The sequence below is a fragment of the Dermacentor albipictus genome, chromosome 1 (genome assembly GCF_038994185.2).
Source record: "Dermacentor albipictus isolate Rhodes 1998 colony chromosome 1, USDA_Dalb.pri_finalv2, whole genome shotgun sequence".
NCBI classification, from domain to species: domain Eukaryota; kingdom Metazoa; phylum Arthropoda; class Arachnida; order Ixodida; family Ixodidae; genus Dermacentor; species Dermacentor albipictus.
Genome location: NC_091821.1, coordinates 222,077,575 through 222,094,252, shown reverse-complemented (window position 1 = coordinate 222,094,252; position 16,678 = coordinate 222,077,575). Strand labels below are relative to the sequence as shown.

The window sequence follows — 16,678 nt, the reverse complement described above, 5'->3', positions numbered from 1 at the left end:
CATTTTCGAAACGTTTTGTCCTAGTCTTGGAAGCGCAGGAGGAGGAGGAATAAACGTTTATTTTCGAAACAGTACTCGGGCTAAGCCCCGGTTCCACTCCAGGTGGAAGGTCTACTCATTCCAGGAACCCTCTGGCCTTCACCGACTCCTTGGCCCTGGCGACGAGGCGTCGTTGTTCCAGTCCTCGGAAACGAGCTTGGACTCCCACGTTTCGATGAGTTCTTCGCTTTCTTGTCTGGTGTTACAGTCTTTCAGTGAAGGCGATGCCTCTGTGTCTAGCTGCCATGGACACTCTAGGATCAAGTGCGCCAAGGTGCAGCGACAAAAATTTTTTTAGGGGGTGAATCAATTATTGCGCTTTGATCGACACGACAGCTGGAAGTGGGAAAAAAAGTGCAATAATCCGGCGTTACTCTCGACGCGCCAGAATTCACTGCCTGGTCCGGCGACCTTCAGCGACAGCCGAACTGAAGGAGCTTTCCAGACTACCTTGCTTGGCTGAATATTCTGAGTAGAGAGTGAATCCCATTCACAGTAAGCAACACTGAATCAGTGCAGAAGCCTAAAGAAGAGATACTGCGCGCATTGCCTTTAATGCGTGACCAAAGTTGACGCGGTCAAAAGGCACTGATAAATACACCTTTACGACTTTCGCAGTACGCAACACGGGAGCTCCACCAGTAGGGAACCCATTCGCTATTACTCACCTGTAGTCTTCTATTAATTCGAAAATTCCACTACTTGAATTTCACGTTTTGCGCATTGAGGTCATTACATTAAAGTACTGCGTACAAGAGACCATGACTGAAGAGAGGTACACGCAGTATACGCACGCAGTCAATCACGCGGTACGAATACCACGCCATCCACTGGTGACCGCAGGCAAATGCTGTCGGTATTGTATAATTACATTGAACCAAACAAATAAATATATGCCGAAAATCCCATACAACGGTATTTCTTTTAACTGGTGAACGTTTATAGGCTGAGTAATTATGAAAATGGCAACACAAATAAGCTAGTGTGACACTGATATGCGATATTAGTATAGCGGCCCACATATGTTATAGAGCCTCTATAGAACCTATTAGGCGCCAATAAGCAGTGAAGCTACTTTGTTATTTAGCGATTCTGCGATCCTCGCAGATTGCAATTCGACAATTCTCAAAACATTACTAAAAAAGAATCCTTCCTAACTTTTCAACAACGAGGGAGCACCTTGGCATTATACAATAACAACGCCTTCGTCTACACGAACTGAAGCGATAAGGAAGAGAGGAATTCGCAATTGGTTATGCGGGTGACTAAATACAGTAGACAAGCAAAGAGCTTAAGCCATCCTTTCTGAAGTAATAATGGCTGCTTATTCGCTCACCTTTCAAAGCTGCGAATGAAGCCAGCCGTCCTACGTAAATTTTCATGCGCCCTCTCTTACTTTATCGACTGTAAATTATGTGTCAGAAGACAGTGCAAAATACACGGCGCACACGTCAAGGATGACACTGGCTGTGGCGTTTTGCTGATGCGCACGGTGTTAAGGGATCAGTTTTACCTGCCGCGGTGACACCGTTTAGATGGAGATGACATATGAAAACGCATTTGTGCTGACACATGGTTGCATATTCAAGAACCCCGGATGACCGAAATTAATACGGAACCCTTCATTATATGTATAGGTATACGGCGTCTCTGACGCATGTTCGGGATGTGCAACCTCAATGATTATTGAAATGTGATGTAAAAAAATGATTTTGCCTCGTTTGTGACTATTATCTTCGACAAAGAAAAGTGTCCTGCTGCCCCTCTTCTTGCCCTGGGCTGCTGGCAACACTTTATTCTAAGCCTACTGATTTTCCTTTGCCTGTCTAGCAGCATATCGCATTTTCAGCTTCTTTGTCACGCAAAGCGTCGATGAGGCTTACGAACGGCCTTGCACGGCAGTGTCTTAATCTATGGCGGTGTACGAGAAGGAACACACGCACCGCGACTGCGTGTGTCTCCGAGAAGTAAGACCTTCGAGGAACGCAATGCGAAAAGCGCCCGGTGCTCAAAACCTCGCGTGAAATAACGAACGAAAAAAAAAAATCTGCCGCAGTCGAGCCCCCGCGCGTGTCCAAAGCCCACTGTCTGACGCACGGAGCGAGGCCACACCATAGGCTGCGAAGCTTTTCTCGTCCGCGGCGCAGGCTCGGGCGATACGCGTCACGCGCGCGCAGCCCTCCTGCGCCCGGGCGGCCGTTATCAGGCGAGGAGCTCCGGCGACGGCCGAGACTGCGGGCCGCCGCCGCGTCTGCGCTTCGTCACCTGACGCCTGCGTGAGGTCGGGAGCGCATTTTTTACGAGCGCCGCTCTGGAACGCAGCGCTTTCCTCGAGATGCCCGCGCGCTTTCTTCGCCGGTGCAACCGACCCACCCCCTCGTTCCGGCGTGCCCCGATTGTTGATCCTGCCCCTGCGTGGCTTCCTTCTTCCCGGCGGCCTTCCCGTTTTAGCGGCTGCCCGCCCTATGACTTGACCAGCTCATCTCGATGACTCTCGCTGCCACTTCCTTTCGTTGACGTGGAGGAGCTTCCCGGCAAAACCTTTCGACCGCGCGCCGTGGTGAAAATGTACTACGCCCAAGCGGAGATTCAACACTGTATAGGTGCTACGTCGACAATGAGTATGTCTGGCTAAACTCTTCGCCGGTCTCCCCGCGTTACACTGGTGGCAAACTGTATCCGCGAAAGACGAGTCAGCTGATCCGAATCTGTATTGACAGTACGCTCCACATTGATCGCGTGCCCACAGGACCTCACATAAAGCGATTTTCATATGTGCGTGAATCATTTGGCGCCAAACGCCTAAGACACTACAAAGATCCTGCAAAGACAGTCGAAGTTGAATGCGTCACATTTGGCGTCCTTTCCAAGTTTGTTTCTTGAAAAACAATTATTCATCGTGTGTGTGCGTGTGCGCGTGCGTGGTTATCTCACTATTCGTCAGCAAGTGTTGTCCACCGTTCATATAGTATTACTCGATACGTAACTTTTAAACGAAAAATTGGAACTGCTTTTCCAGAAAAAAAACGCAAGTTTGATAAATACTGCAAAGAAAAAAAACGCACTAATCTCACGTTGCACATGGTCCAAGTAAAAATGCAGGACTAGGTGCTCGGTTAAAACACGTTGACGGGCTAGTTGGTTAGAATCCATGGTAGTGTGTATAAGCGCGACTGGATGAGGACAAAGCAGTGTCTCTGTATCTGTTTCTTTCTTCGTCCTCGTCCATTCGCGCTTATACACACTACCATGGACTAGGTGCTCATAATAGTGCACATGTTATACGGGGGGATCGTTATTACGTTTTCCGGAATTTTCAACAATCGCCTGTGATAGCTGGCATAATTCTTGTCCTTGAGCTGGATTATTCGAAGAGGCGGACGTCACTAGCGCGAGAAATCAAGACAAACTCTACTAATTAACAAAAACTCACTAATTAACTCATTAATTATTTACGAATTGCAGCCGGTGATTTTGCAAGGCGTATCTACTTGAAATGAATTTCCAAGATGACATCAGTTTCGAGATATTTCCCAAATTGTGGGTCGAAATACGTGGGCGCTCCAGTTACTTGAATTTGTGCTTCAAAGCAGCATTCTGTTAAAAAAGTAAGCGGAACAACAGTGCATTTTTACGGCGTTATATGGCGCATATCTCCTAACTTGCTTCATTCTGGAAATTCATTCTAAGTGGTATCCGGCTACAACTGCAATATGTGCCGTAAGGTAATTAATTATGAAGTTAATTATTGATTTTTTAATTAGTTCTTTTCTCGTGCAAGTAACGTCCGCTTCTGATTAATCCAAATCAAGGAAAGCAATTCTGTTATGTGCAACAGAGTTTCTTTAAAATATTCCGGAAAACTTTGTGATCTCACAGTATATTGATGAGGTAAACTATATTCGAGGTGGCTTTCTTTAAGTGGAAAAAGAAATTGGCCCCCTGTCTGCGTGCTTCACGGCACATGCCTTCTATGCGAGTAAGCGTTGTGGTGCTGCGTCAGTACACAACATATGCTTCAGTGGCGCCCGCATAGCGATGCCTTGTTAATATAGTTTTGATCATGCCCTGCCACATTCGCAAACGCCGCATGATACGTTGAGTTTTCTGAACGCACGACTGAGATTTAAATTCAAGATAAATTTATTGCATTGTGTGTGTACACTATGACAAACACCGCGCCTTATGGATGCTTGTACATTATTTAAATGAAAGAATTGCGGGGCGTGGCACTTGTAGCTCAACAAACGCGCATCAACCAGGATCGAGGCTGAGTGTTAATTTTTTTTTCTTGCTTTTAACAAAAATACCTCCGAATAAATTTCATCTGCTGAATATATAACGCATGCTCTCTTTGACAACTCGCCTTGAAATTTTACTTGCATCGCTACAATGCAAAATTAGTGCCCCCTTGTGCGTTATTTTTTTTTGCAGTTTGTCTTAAATATAATTTTTTTTGCAGTTCTGATTAGCGTTCAGAAAATATACGTAACGAGTAATAGATCAATGGCGGGTCAATATGTGACTAGAGAGCTGCCCAAAAAAGAAAATTGTAGATATCAATTAGTAGAAGTGGCACATTAGGCGTTTTAAAAGAATATTAGGTTATAGACATAACAAGTGACTACAACTGCACCCTACCGAATTATCGAACTTAGTTCCCAGATCACACTAACAGTGTTCTTGGAAATAAGAACATGCACTTTAATTTTTAATCTATTTTTATGTAATATGTATTTTCACCTCCTCGGTGGAAATCGATCCGCTGGTCCCATGATTTTATTTTCTTCTCAAGAAAGGAACTTGCACGGAATGCTTTATGTGACCCACTGAACTGCCAGGATTCTTCATGTAGGGATCGGCGATGAGACCAAGTGCGTTGTCTGGGATGTCGGGCATGGAATTAGAAATGTTCGAAGCCTTTAATTAGCAGATCTAGGTGATATGAAGTTCCGCTGATGATAGAAAACTACGAAATTTTGTAGATTCGCGATAGAGCAGTGCGTAAAAACGAAGACGAAGGCGAGTAACAAGCACAAGCTCTTCAGTTAATTATTACTGATTCTTACTGTTGCTATTTTCATGTGAACATGCAATTGCGCCTTTCCCCATCATTTACTTTTTATTAATCTTAAAAATTGATTTCCGATTATCACTTAAAGTAAACCATCCAATTGTTGGCCGATCCCCTATAGTCGACATGAGCCATATTCTTATTGGATCACAACAACAAAATGAAACGCGAGTTTGTATTGCAAAAATCCCTCTTTCATTTTTTTTTATCCGAAAGCATCAAATGATACATCAAGCGAAAAAGCCGGTGTCTGTAGCAGCGAAGCGGCACCTAAATTCTCATTGGCTGCGGGCCACATCACGAGCGCTCTTCAACGAAGCAGAGCGGCCGAAAGAGAACACATGCTACCGCGCAAGCGCACCAGGTGTTTCGTGATAGGAGAGGACATCCCCGTGACGCCACATAACCCTCGCTCTAGGAAGCGTGTGTTGTCCGCGCAAGCTCTGACGTGCGTTCTAACTGCGCCTCGGTAAGGTCAAATCCAAACACGCCAAGCCAGCCAAGTGTCTCTTTGATTGAAGGTTTGGTGGTCAGTCGCCTCGCCTACACCTCCCGTATCACCATCTAACTCAAAAATGACTGGATCGGGCTAACAGTCTAATCAGGAGGGTGGTTAAGACCGCACCGTTGCGCACTAGCACTACCCGCCTCCTACAGACTAGTTTCTGTAATACCGTCGAGGATATCATAGAGGCACGGAACAGTAATCAACTCCTGCGCCTCTCCTGAACACCCACTGGGCGAAACCTACTACGAATTCTGGGGTGTGAGCCAAGCGGCACGATCCCGATTGAGAAGCCGTGGTTCCTCATTCCTGTAAGACTCGCAGCTAACATGCAACTCAAACCGCTGCCACGAAACATGAATTCGCACCGCTATCCGGGCCGACGCAAGGCGCGGGCTGTTGACTACGCCGGGCGTTATCAAAATTGCGAAGACCTCCTCTATGTCTACGCCTCGGTCGGTGCGCTCGAAGGAACGGCTGCTGCCATGAGGGAGGACGGACGTATTAACATCTCTGCCAAAATTAACTAGCTCTAGCATTAGCTCTAGCAGTGGCGCATGCGGCCGCGGATCATTACAGAATTCTGCACCGATTCACAAAGTGCATACCTTTACTTCCTTCAAGACGTAGCAGCTAAGACGGTCACACACATCTTACAAAGCATCACTTCGCTTCCCCATCCGGTGACCATCACGTGGCTGCCTGGGCGCGAGTATGTCCGCGGGAACGGGCGCGTTAATGCGCATGTCAGGTCTTTCCCCCCGGACCCTGGACGACCACACAGTCAACCCCATGGAAAAGCCAAGTGAGGGGATCTACACCTACCACCAGGTTACCACATATTACAGGAAAGATAGACGAGATTTACCTCCCCTTCACAATTCCCTTACCCTCCACCAGAGTTCAATCTGGCGCCAGATCCAGACCAAAGCATTTATTTCTCCCTATCTGGCATATTTCTTTTACCCTGGTCTCCGTAATCCACAATGTACCACCTGCCGAGTAACGCGGGTAGATCTTTTCCACTGTTTGTGGAGCTGCCCCAAGCCCATGGCGGTAGAGCCTATTCTCAATCCTTCCTTTTCCTTGTGGGAGGCAGCTCTTCGGGCCTCTTGCTCGGATGACCAGCTCTGGTCTGCCTATGTATGTCGGCCAGGGGGCTCCCGGACGTCTAGGGGCCTAACCCCGTTTAAATATATCGAATAAATTTCTATCCATCTATCCTCCTAACGCGGTCGCTTGACCGTTAGGAGTTCATAACTCGAAGCACCGCTCAGCGGTGTTCAATTCTACATTAATGCTTTCGCAGTCACAACTCATAAGAAATGCTCAGGTGTCTAATTTTTTTTCTTTGACTGCGTTATGTTGTCACGTTCGCCTTCGCTACGTTGTATACGCGTGTAAACTAAATTTTTCGTTAACCCCGACTGTGGGGCTGTTAGCAATCTCGCACACATGCTCTGGCGATGCCCCTCGTTACAGGGACCCAATCGCATCACAGAACAAGAATGGAGCTCTGCCATCCGGAGCTCGGAATATGCACGTCAAACTTGGGCTGTCCAGAGAGCCCACGATGCGGCGGTTAGGCTCGGCCTACCAGTCCCCACGTGGGAGCGGCCCGCAGCTCTGCCCTAGGGCAAAGCGTCTCAGGACCTTGCTATTAAAGTTCTTTGTCTGTCTGTCTGTCTGTCTGTCTGTCTGTCTGTCTGTCTGTCTGTCTGTCTGTCTGTCTGTCTGTCTGTCTGTCTGTCTGTCTGTCTGTCTGTCTGTCTGTCTGTCTGTCTGTCTGTCTGTCTGTCTGTCTGTCTGTCTGTCTGTCTGTCTGTCTGTCTGTTAACCGTATTTCAAAAGTAGAGCTGAATTAAAAATCAGGGCTTATGTTGCATTCCTTGAACGTCGTCCACGTTTTTACCACAATGTTAGCTACATCGTGGAGCTGCATTAGTGATAAGTTTAATGCGGAGGTGAACTTGTTACTTGACTATCACCCACAAGCTTTCCGCTCTCATGGTGTCTGTGCATTGCTGAAACTCTGATGCATATGTTGAAAAATTTTGACAGATAATAAACGAATATATTAACCGTGCGTAACTTTTTTGGACACTATGCCTATTATAAACAGGAAACACAACGGACTTGGTCTCAACAAATAACTGCAGGCCCACTTGATGTTATTAACTTGTTTCTGATTGTCATTAGCACCACTTCAGCAAATCCTTTGAACGTCGAATGTTAACGTAGACTGTGGCCGCTGCAGTAAAGCTGAAGCGTGGTACGCGTAGAAATGTAGGAGCAAAAGGTTTCTTATAGTAGACTGCTGTTTAGCTTATCTTTCAGCACAGTGGACAAACTGCACAACTGCGGGACCAGACGAACCTGCTCCAGAAAGCACTTCTCCATGTCCTTCCCTGCACCTGCGATAATGGAGCGTCACTTGGCACTGCAAGAGTTGGTAGAACTCTGGGCTCACATCATCATCATCAACTTTTCTAGTGCTTTCCTCGTGGTAATCTTTCGGCAGAACTTTAACTTCGCTGACTTACGATACCTTTCTGTATCATTCCTCAGTCGGATGATGACGCCTGCGGTGTCTGGGGAGTATACTTTCCGCTTTTGGCCTCACTGCGGTGGTGTAGAACTTGTAAAGACAGATACATCCTCAGAACATCTTGTTAGGCCAGTTGGCAAATTTTCTACAACGGAACACTACACACAGCACACAGGACAAGTACAGCGTCCTGTTCCACGGTAAAGCGAATTCCATTGGCAACACAGGCGTGCCAAATGGCATCGCTTCGTATTTATGGAAGCACGATATGAAAAGCCCGTTCATTATCAAATTTCAAGCGCATGTGACCAAAAAATACAGGACTGCTTTCGTAAAATAGTACTTTTAATCTATACAGGTCAGTTCTAAATATATTTTGTTGCAGGATTCCAGATAGGAATATGTCTTCAAAATTTAATAAACAAAGTTCGAAGTATTAGTTTTCCTATATATTCATGTAACATGTTAAGCACTGCTGGTTTCTCAATAGCTAGCTGAGAATACTAGGCATCAGTTTTTAGAGTTAGTTTTTTAGAAAGCTTTTTATTCACCTTGTTGAGGATTGGCTAATCAAGCGTTTTATTTACTTTGGCGTCATATTTTGGCAAAATACCCATAAGAGGAAAACTAACATCAAATAGTTTAAAGCTGTTGGGCAATCAAGCACTGGAATTTTTGCTCCGAAAGAATTTCTGCCATAAAGCGGCAAACCAAAATCAGGGAGAACACAGCAGCGCGCGGCAATAACTCTCTTCGCCGTATCGTGTCCTGTAGCGCGAAGCGCGGCGCGACTTTTTACGAAAGTTAATTCACTCATTGCCAGCGAAAGCTGTTCGGCTTTGTAGTTTAGCCTATGATCGGGAACATCGCGCACTTCAGACGAGCAAGAGATAAAAACCCAATGGCAAATACGCGGAGCAAATTTCGCTGCGTAACGTCACATGGCTCCTGGCCCCGTAGCAGACGACGTGAAAAAGCGCTCGCCGTGTTGATAGCACTTGTGCCGTGCCCTGTCAAGTGGTTTGCGTACGAAAATAACTACAGAAGGACAGATTCGCAACGACTAATAACTTGTTTTCCTTACCGTCATCGATCAGGGATCGCTATTCCAGTGCAGCGGTCGGCACGGCTGACCACAACAGTCTTGTTTTGGCCGGGCCGGCAAGGACCCTTTCTGTGAAGTGGCCCGAGCAGAGGCGGTAGCCGTGGTACTACATCTGCTCCCCTATCAGCGCCGCCAGGACTCCCCATTTAGTGTAATTTCGCCATACGTCACATCTTAAAAATGGGCAAACTACCGCGTGTTCATGTTTAAAAAACACCTAAATGTGAAACCAAAGTTGAGAGTAAGAAGAAGCTACCGAAAATTTCTGCCCCTTTAGGCGCAGGTTAAAAAATGAAGCGAGCCTATGTCGTTACATAAGTAACTCGAACTTCTTGTAATTCAAAACGCAAACTGACCGCTACGTATTTTTTTTTACTTCTGCTGTGTTCATGACCATTCAAAGGTGGCAATGTCACAAAAAAACTGGTCACCGGAATGCTCTGTAGCGCAACCAGTTTGTTCAGCAAGCATTCAAAAACCATCGGCAAATATAAATTCCAACTTTTGTACGCGTGCAAAAAAAAAAAGCGAAGAGCAACCGTCAACATATACCGCAGAAAAATTTCGGTCTGTGTGTCAGCTAGCATCAATCGGCCCATGTGCAACTGTCAACAAGTAGCTTCAGTTTCTTACAACAGCGCAGAAAAATGCGCTGTATCAAAAAAATATATATTCACTTGAAAACAACCGCGGAAGATCTTTCGTTTCGTCCTATAGCTATTTTGATAAGCACAGCGCTTGTTTCTGTATAACTACTGCAGAAAAAGTGTGCTTACCTTTCGTCCGCTGGCAAACAGAAAAAATTCGCCCTGGAGTTCATCCCCGAGTCACCACACCATACAGCCGCGCAGCATGCCTTGCGCCGTTTCCTCAGTTTTACCGACAGTGCCGGAACATTGACGGGCACAGAAAGAAAGCATTTAACTGCAGAGCATACGAAAAAGAAACGTGCACGTGCGTAGAAAGCGGCAGGAGCAGACGAAGAGAATGGCAGCCGAAGCGATAAGAGCGAAAGCGCCGCCCATTGGAGCAACGGATGAAACGACCAAATGAAGATATAAGACGCCGAAAAAGAAAACAGCCAAAAATACATTTTATTTCTGCGCATTATTGCATCACTTCGCCTTATTGTTATGTAGATTGAAAAGATAGAGACACATGTACAAAAGTTACTGAGTTTTCCTTTGGCTACCACTGTCATGGCGACGTTCTATTGCCAATACCGAAACTAGCCCCACTGTCCACCCACTGGTTTGTGTGCGTAGGCAAAAAAATATGGCGGCCACCTCAGAGCTAAAAGAGCTCAAGCATAAAGCAAAAGCGTATTGCCTGGTATGCCCCAGCTGCGTTTAATCGCGAGAAGTGTCAAAACGTATTGCGATACAAAAATATATCGCAACAGAAAAATCACCGCCTCTTCCAGTCCGTGAACAGCGAAGCTGTGTTAGTTACACCGAGTGTTGCAGCATGCAAGTCAAACGTCGCAAGCAGCCTATACTGCAGGATGGAATGTGCAGAACCATTAATCCAAAGCTCCGTATATTGGGCGCAAGGCCCACCACTAGAGATGCGGGCGCTGCAGTCGTTTTGAAGATTGGTTGGATTGAAGCTCTATTCTCGACACGCATGGCGGCTGCACGGCCGCCATTATCCGCCATTTTGTCTCTCTGACTGGCTGTCGAGAGCTCACGTGCCTTGAAATTTGTGCCGGGAAACGGAAGTGTTGCAAAATGCAATTTTGCGTTTTCATCAAGATGACGAAACGTGACGTGGGGCTGCAAATATTACCGAGTAATACATTTGTTTGGTCCGTGGCAGGTATATTGCGACGTTAGCGCTTCAAACAGAAAGTGAGCGGTAGCGTTCAGAAGCCAGTGCAATGCATCTGCAATTCCGCGAATATGCGGTGGCGATCCAATATAGGCGCCATGTCAGCGTGTTGATTGGCTGAAGGAATATGCTTTGGGGAGCGCCACAGGAAGGGCCGTTTCGTAAACGTCAATTTGAAGTTGCGTGACGTTGCGCTGGGCCGCCATTGCGGAGATATTACGCCATAATTTGTGGTGCGACGAGCCGCGCGAATTATGCTAGTGAGCAGTCATATGCAATGGTGGCCGAGAGGAATGCGTATCGTCACATTTTCCCCGTCGTTTGGCGCCATGAAAATGTTTTTTTCATAACGCGTGCTCATGGTATTTGCATCGCTATCGGGTGGTGTTGGCATTTGTGTTTTGGGCCATCATTTATTAAAGGAACGCGTTTACGTGAAATGCTGTTGGTTGAAAATAGCAAACTTTCTGCAACGTTGTCCACTTTTCACTGCTGCGTTCCCACGAAACACGGAAGCAGCTATTTGATGTCTAAAAGAAGTCTTGAACGCCTAATTCAAAAGTCTAGCAGCTGTCTTAATCAAGACATTTTGTAGCCATGCACGTCTAGAAGTACTTCAGTAAGCCTTAGCTGCTAACGTTGCGCTAAAAGTTGGCTAATGGACAGCTTGACAAGAACAACTGAAGACTTCTGTTAGACATTCCCTCAAATTTTTGTGGCAGCTGTTACAGTAACACGAGGTTTGTCCACAGTTACAACTTATTTTAAACGAGGCACGGACATCAGAAAAAAGAAAGTTTATATTGTCGAATAGAGGGATGTACATGTAGTTTTTACAGGTGTGAACCATGGGAATAGTCTAGTACAGCCTCATTGGTCGATTAGTGCTTTTTACTTAGAACAATCAATTGAATGCCGCCTGTCAGAATTATTTTGTAAATAAAACGAAATCTATATTGTATGCTGATATCATGCCAATGTTCGCCCATACCCGCCGTGGTTGCTCAGTGGCTATGGTGTTAGGCTGCTGAGCACGAGGTCGCGGGACCGAATCCCGGCCACGGCGGCCGTATTTCGATGGGGGCGAAATGCGAAAACACCCGTGTACTTAGATTTAGGTGCACGTTAAAGAACCCCAGGTGGTCAAAATATCCGGAGTCCCCCACTACGGCGTGCCTCATAATCAGAAAGTGGTTTTGGCACATAAAACCCCATATTATTATTATTATTATTATTAATGTTCGCCCATTGACTTAAACAAAAGCACCTCTGCATGAAACGCGTCATTATTGACAAAACTTCGCCCTGCTGGGTCTCCACCGAATTGAAATAGTTTCTAGCAGGGAAACATTTTGCCAGTGATGCTGCAGCTAAGGCAATAATTACATCCTGGTTTCAGCTATAGGAGGCAGGATAGCCTGACATCAGTATACTAAACAGAACGCTGTGCTGCAATGGATTGTTTTGTGAGGAAATAAAGGATAGTTCACATCTGGAAAAACACTCCGCGGACCACTCTACCAGGCAATATAAATTTTTTTTTCTTATGTACATGCCTCATTTAAAAGTGAATTGTAACTTATTTTGGGTGTCCCTTGTAAGGTAACGCCACATGCTGGCACAGCATCACGCAGAAATAATGGCCAGTTCTTCGGCATACCACCCATTAGTGAATTCCTTGCACGTTGCATGTTACCGGAATTGAAAGATAAATCATAATAGGCTGTTATATTTTAATACACTGTACGATGAGTTTTTCATGCATAAAACATGATTGCAAGCGAAAATGCAGCAAGACATCTACTTCACACCACGTCGCACAGTCATACTTTATTACCTAATAAATTAGAAAAGATACAGAAAGTGTAATTAACAAGAGTGACAAAGAGCAGCAAAGGTGATCATGCACGAATCTTGAAGATGATTGCCGCCGCTGCCAGAGCAGGTCAGCCTTCGTAGGACAAGAACCTTCACGTGTGGCCTGTGACAGCAAGCTTTTGAGGGCACTGGCTGCCCCCAAGAGCTTGCTGTCACAGGCCACACGTGAAGGTTCTTGTATGCATAGGCAAGCAGCACCTGCACAGAAGAGGGGGAAAAAGCATGGGAGGAAATATGAATGTTCAAATTGGAACTTCAATTAGCAATATGTACTAATTAGGAAGTCTGGCTCACATTAAAAATAAATTTAAGCACTCCTTTCTCTTAATTAACGTGTATCTTAAGGTATTATGTGGTGTTTAAAATTACTAGTATATTTCCTGGCATATAATTATTAAATCGCAGAGCAAGGTCAGGCAAAGTCATCCTTTAAATTAATATATGGTGTTTGTGGCTAAAAAGGCACTTATCAACTTGTCAAACAAGTCTGAGAAGCTTCCTGCAATATACAATCAGTTTAAAACAGTAATCCACTCTGCAGGTAAATCATGTACTAACTTAATTAAAAAGTTATATAGCTTTTTATCTCGTTAACCAAAAAGCAATTTCGGAATTTGCACTGTCTAGCTGTTGCCTTTTTTTTTTACTTAAACATGACACAGTACAGGGTAAGCATGTAGCATGCAAAAGAGGACTAGTGATAAAGTAGTGTCCTGAAGCAACACTTCTAGGCTGGATCAATCATTTTTGTTAATGTATTTTCATGTGACCCTAATTGGCTTAGGGCAATACCTCCCACCAATGACGCATCACCTTGGATAATACGTCATAAAAATGCGGGGGCATCAAAGGTGGAAGCAGGGCGGACCGTGGATTAAGGCCGCTGTGGCCGAAGCGTGCCAGGGGGTATTCGCATAAACAATTGGCTGTCCGCTGTCGCGGACAGCCGATCTTATACAGTCCTGGCACGCGCAGGCCTCCGCGAGCCTCAGCCACGGACCAGTCCGGATTCTAGCTTTGGTGTCCTGGAGGCGCCGCCAATAATGCGAAATGACACGTTGTCACAATTAGTAAAAAACACGACTGAATAAATATAGTTACGTCCAGGCGCCAACTTGCGACGATAAGTTAAGCACTACCGCGTCCCGCGACTTCTGCAACACCAGTCAGAACTTTGCCTATGAACGTACGTCAAACAGACTTTGTCGCGCGTACGGCGCTGGTGCTGAATTAGTCATAGTCACCAGCGGCCTTTCAACCACTTGCGTTCAACCGCGGTAGCTAAGGCGCTCTTCCTTCTAGATGTTCAATATATGCGGCCCGGGCACAACTACGGTCGCAAGCTAGCTATGATCCGCCACGACTGACTCAGCAAGAGCGCCGAAAGCCACAGGGAACGAAAGGCGGCGTGGCTGCGGCGAACGGGAAGATGGGCGACGTGTTTGCGGTGAACGAGACTGGTGTCCGCGCGGCGATGGTGAGCGACTGTACCACGTGTCCGCAGCGTTGTCGGCGCTGTTCGACTCGACGGTGGGGGAAACATTGCGCGTATTTCCATCAAAACAGCTCAGGTTAATAATAATATATGGGGTTTCACGTGCCAAAACCACTTTCTGATTATGAGGCACGCCGTAGTGGGGGACTCCGGAAATTTTGACCACCTGGGGTTCTTTAACGTGCACCTAAACCTAAGTACACGGGTGTTTTCGCATTTCGCCCCCATCGAAATCCGGCCGCCGTGGCCGGGATTCGATCCCGCGACCTCGTGCGCAGCAGCCCAACATAGCCACTGAGCAACCACGGCGGGTCCAGCTCAGGTTGGTCGGCGTGCGAGGTGTTGAAGGCCACGAGTTGCGACAGTAACGGGCGACATGACCAATGCGGCGACAGGTGAAACATATCGGCTGGTCGTCCGCAGTTCTCCACTCAGTCGGGTTGCGATAAACGCGGAGAGAAGCGTCGGGGTGGAGCGAAAATAGTAGAAGGGTGTTCGTTGGCTCTGGGGTTGGCAATATCACAGACAGAATGTAGACCAATGTTTTCAAGTTCCTGGCGAACGATGGCTTGTACGAGGGGAACTGGAAAGGGGGTAGCATCAGGGCTACGCGAACAGAAAGTTGCGGGCGCCATTGCGCCCAGTTCACGTCGAACGATTCGCACCACGTCATCTGATGGAGACGCATGCTGCTGTGCGGGCTGAGTCTACGTTGCGGCAGTATTGGGAAGTCTAGCGAATGATTGTAGGACGCGTCGGCTTTTCGCCTGCTCGAATTGGCACTCGTTCATGATAGCATCAACTGTAGAGCAGCTTTTGCACATGAGCAGATTAAGGGCGTCGTCAGCAATGCCCTTAAGCACGTCCCCGGCCTTCTCAGCTTCTGCCATGTCGTCATCGGCCTTACGACAAAGCGCCAGCACGTCCTGGATGTACGAGACATAGGACTCCGTGGGGATTGGGCACGGGAGGCCAGTTTCTGCTTTGCGGCAATCTTACGGCCGGCTGGTTTGCCAAAGAAGTCTGTTAACTTCTCTTTGCATTGGTCCCAGCTGGTTAGCTCCTCTTCGTGGTTTTCGTACCACACCTTTGCCGTGCCTCTTAGGTGGAACAACAGGTTAGCTAGCATAAGCGTAGGGTCCCATCTGTTGATTACACTCACGCGCTCGTACATAGCTACCCACTCTTCAACGTCAGCGCCATCGAACCCGCAGAAAGTTCCGGGATCCTTGGGTCGCACAACCACAACAGAAGGGGACAGCGACGGAGCTGGCGACGGTGACGTTGGAGGCGGCAACGACGTTGATCACGCGTGCTCACCGTCATTCATGGTGAGGACGGTGATGTGGTGTCCACTGCGGGGCTCCGTTTCCAGCCGTTGTACCCCGCACCTCCATCAGTATGCTACGGGGATGTTGGGAGTATATACAGACTGTATTTACAATATATATACAGCCAGAGTCAATATGGTTAAGATGGCTAACCAGCAACAACACGCAACAGCCAGCGTCTCGTGATCTTCTTCCTTTTTCCTATGTTATCCTTCCGTAACAATATAGATGGCAGAGAAAATCGCGTTAAAGAATGATAGCATTGTCTTGTGTGTTTCGGGATGTAAGTGTTCGATCATCTCGTAAACTATTTGATTTTTTTCCAGGGGCCGATTTAATACAACAATTTAATGCAGCCTGAAATTCCTCTATGTTAAATGGACAGTTGCAAGATTCGTTTCTATTTCCTTTCCGATCCAGAGGCAGTCGCTCCGCTTGTCACTGGTATCTCAGTAATGTATCTGAGTAATGGGAAGAACTAGAAATGTACTCAAAATGTGCCCCCAGAGAATCGGCTTGGTTCTCAAGAGTGTCACCTTGTGTATTACCTAATGTTAGAGGATAAGTTTCACGACCTTTTGTTTACCCTGTCCCAGGCTTTTCTTTCGTCTGTATAAGAATTAATTCAGGACATGTATCTTTTTCAGCTTTCCCTTTTGGCACGGCAGCGCATTCTTCTACCTTCCGACTTTATTTTCTTGAATCTGATCTAATTATCGATGGTTGGAGAGTCTCGAAGGTGTCTTCAAGTCTTACTTCGATTTCTGCGAGGTTCCTTACACTCATCATTCCACCGGGGAACACGTCGTTTAGAGGGCGATCCATTTGTTTCGGGGGTATATACATATTGACGCCGTATCCACAATAAATGCC

The 16,678-nt window shown here is 46.6% G+C and overlaps 1 protein-coding gene across 10 annotated transcripts in view; it reads right to left on the bottom strand.

Annotated features, from left to right (window-relative positions):
* LOC135919898 (uncharacterized) overlaps nucleotides 1–10,258 on the bottom strand; it is a 392,168-nt gene extending 381,910 nt beyond the window's left edge. For all 10 annotated transcript variants that reach the window (XR_011511083.1, XR_011511087.1, XR_010570085.1 and 7 more), the window contains exon 1: nucleotides 10,048–10,258. Coding sequence is in view for 1 of the 10 variants with exons in the window: in XM_070530932.1 (XP_070387033.1) it covers nucleotides 10,048–10,091 (44 nt within the window). In the remaining 9 variants the exon portion in view is untranslated. The remainder of the gene's footprint in view (nucleotides 1–10,047) is intronic.
* Between the last annotated feature and the right edge of the window lie 6,420 nt (nucleotides 10,259–16,678).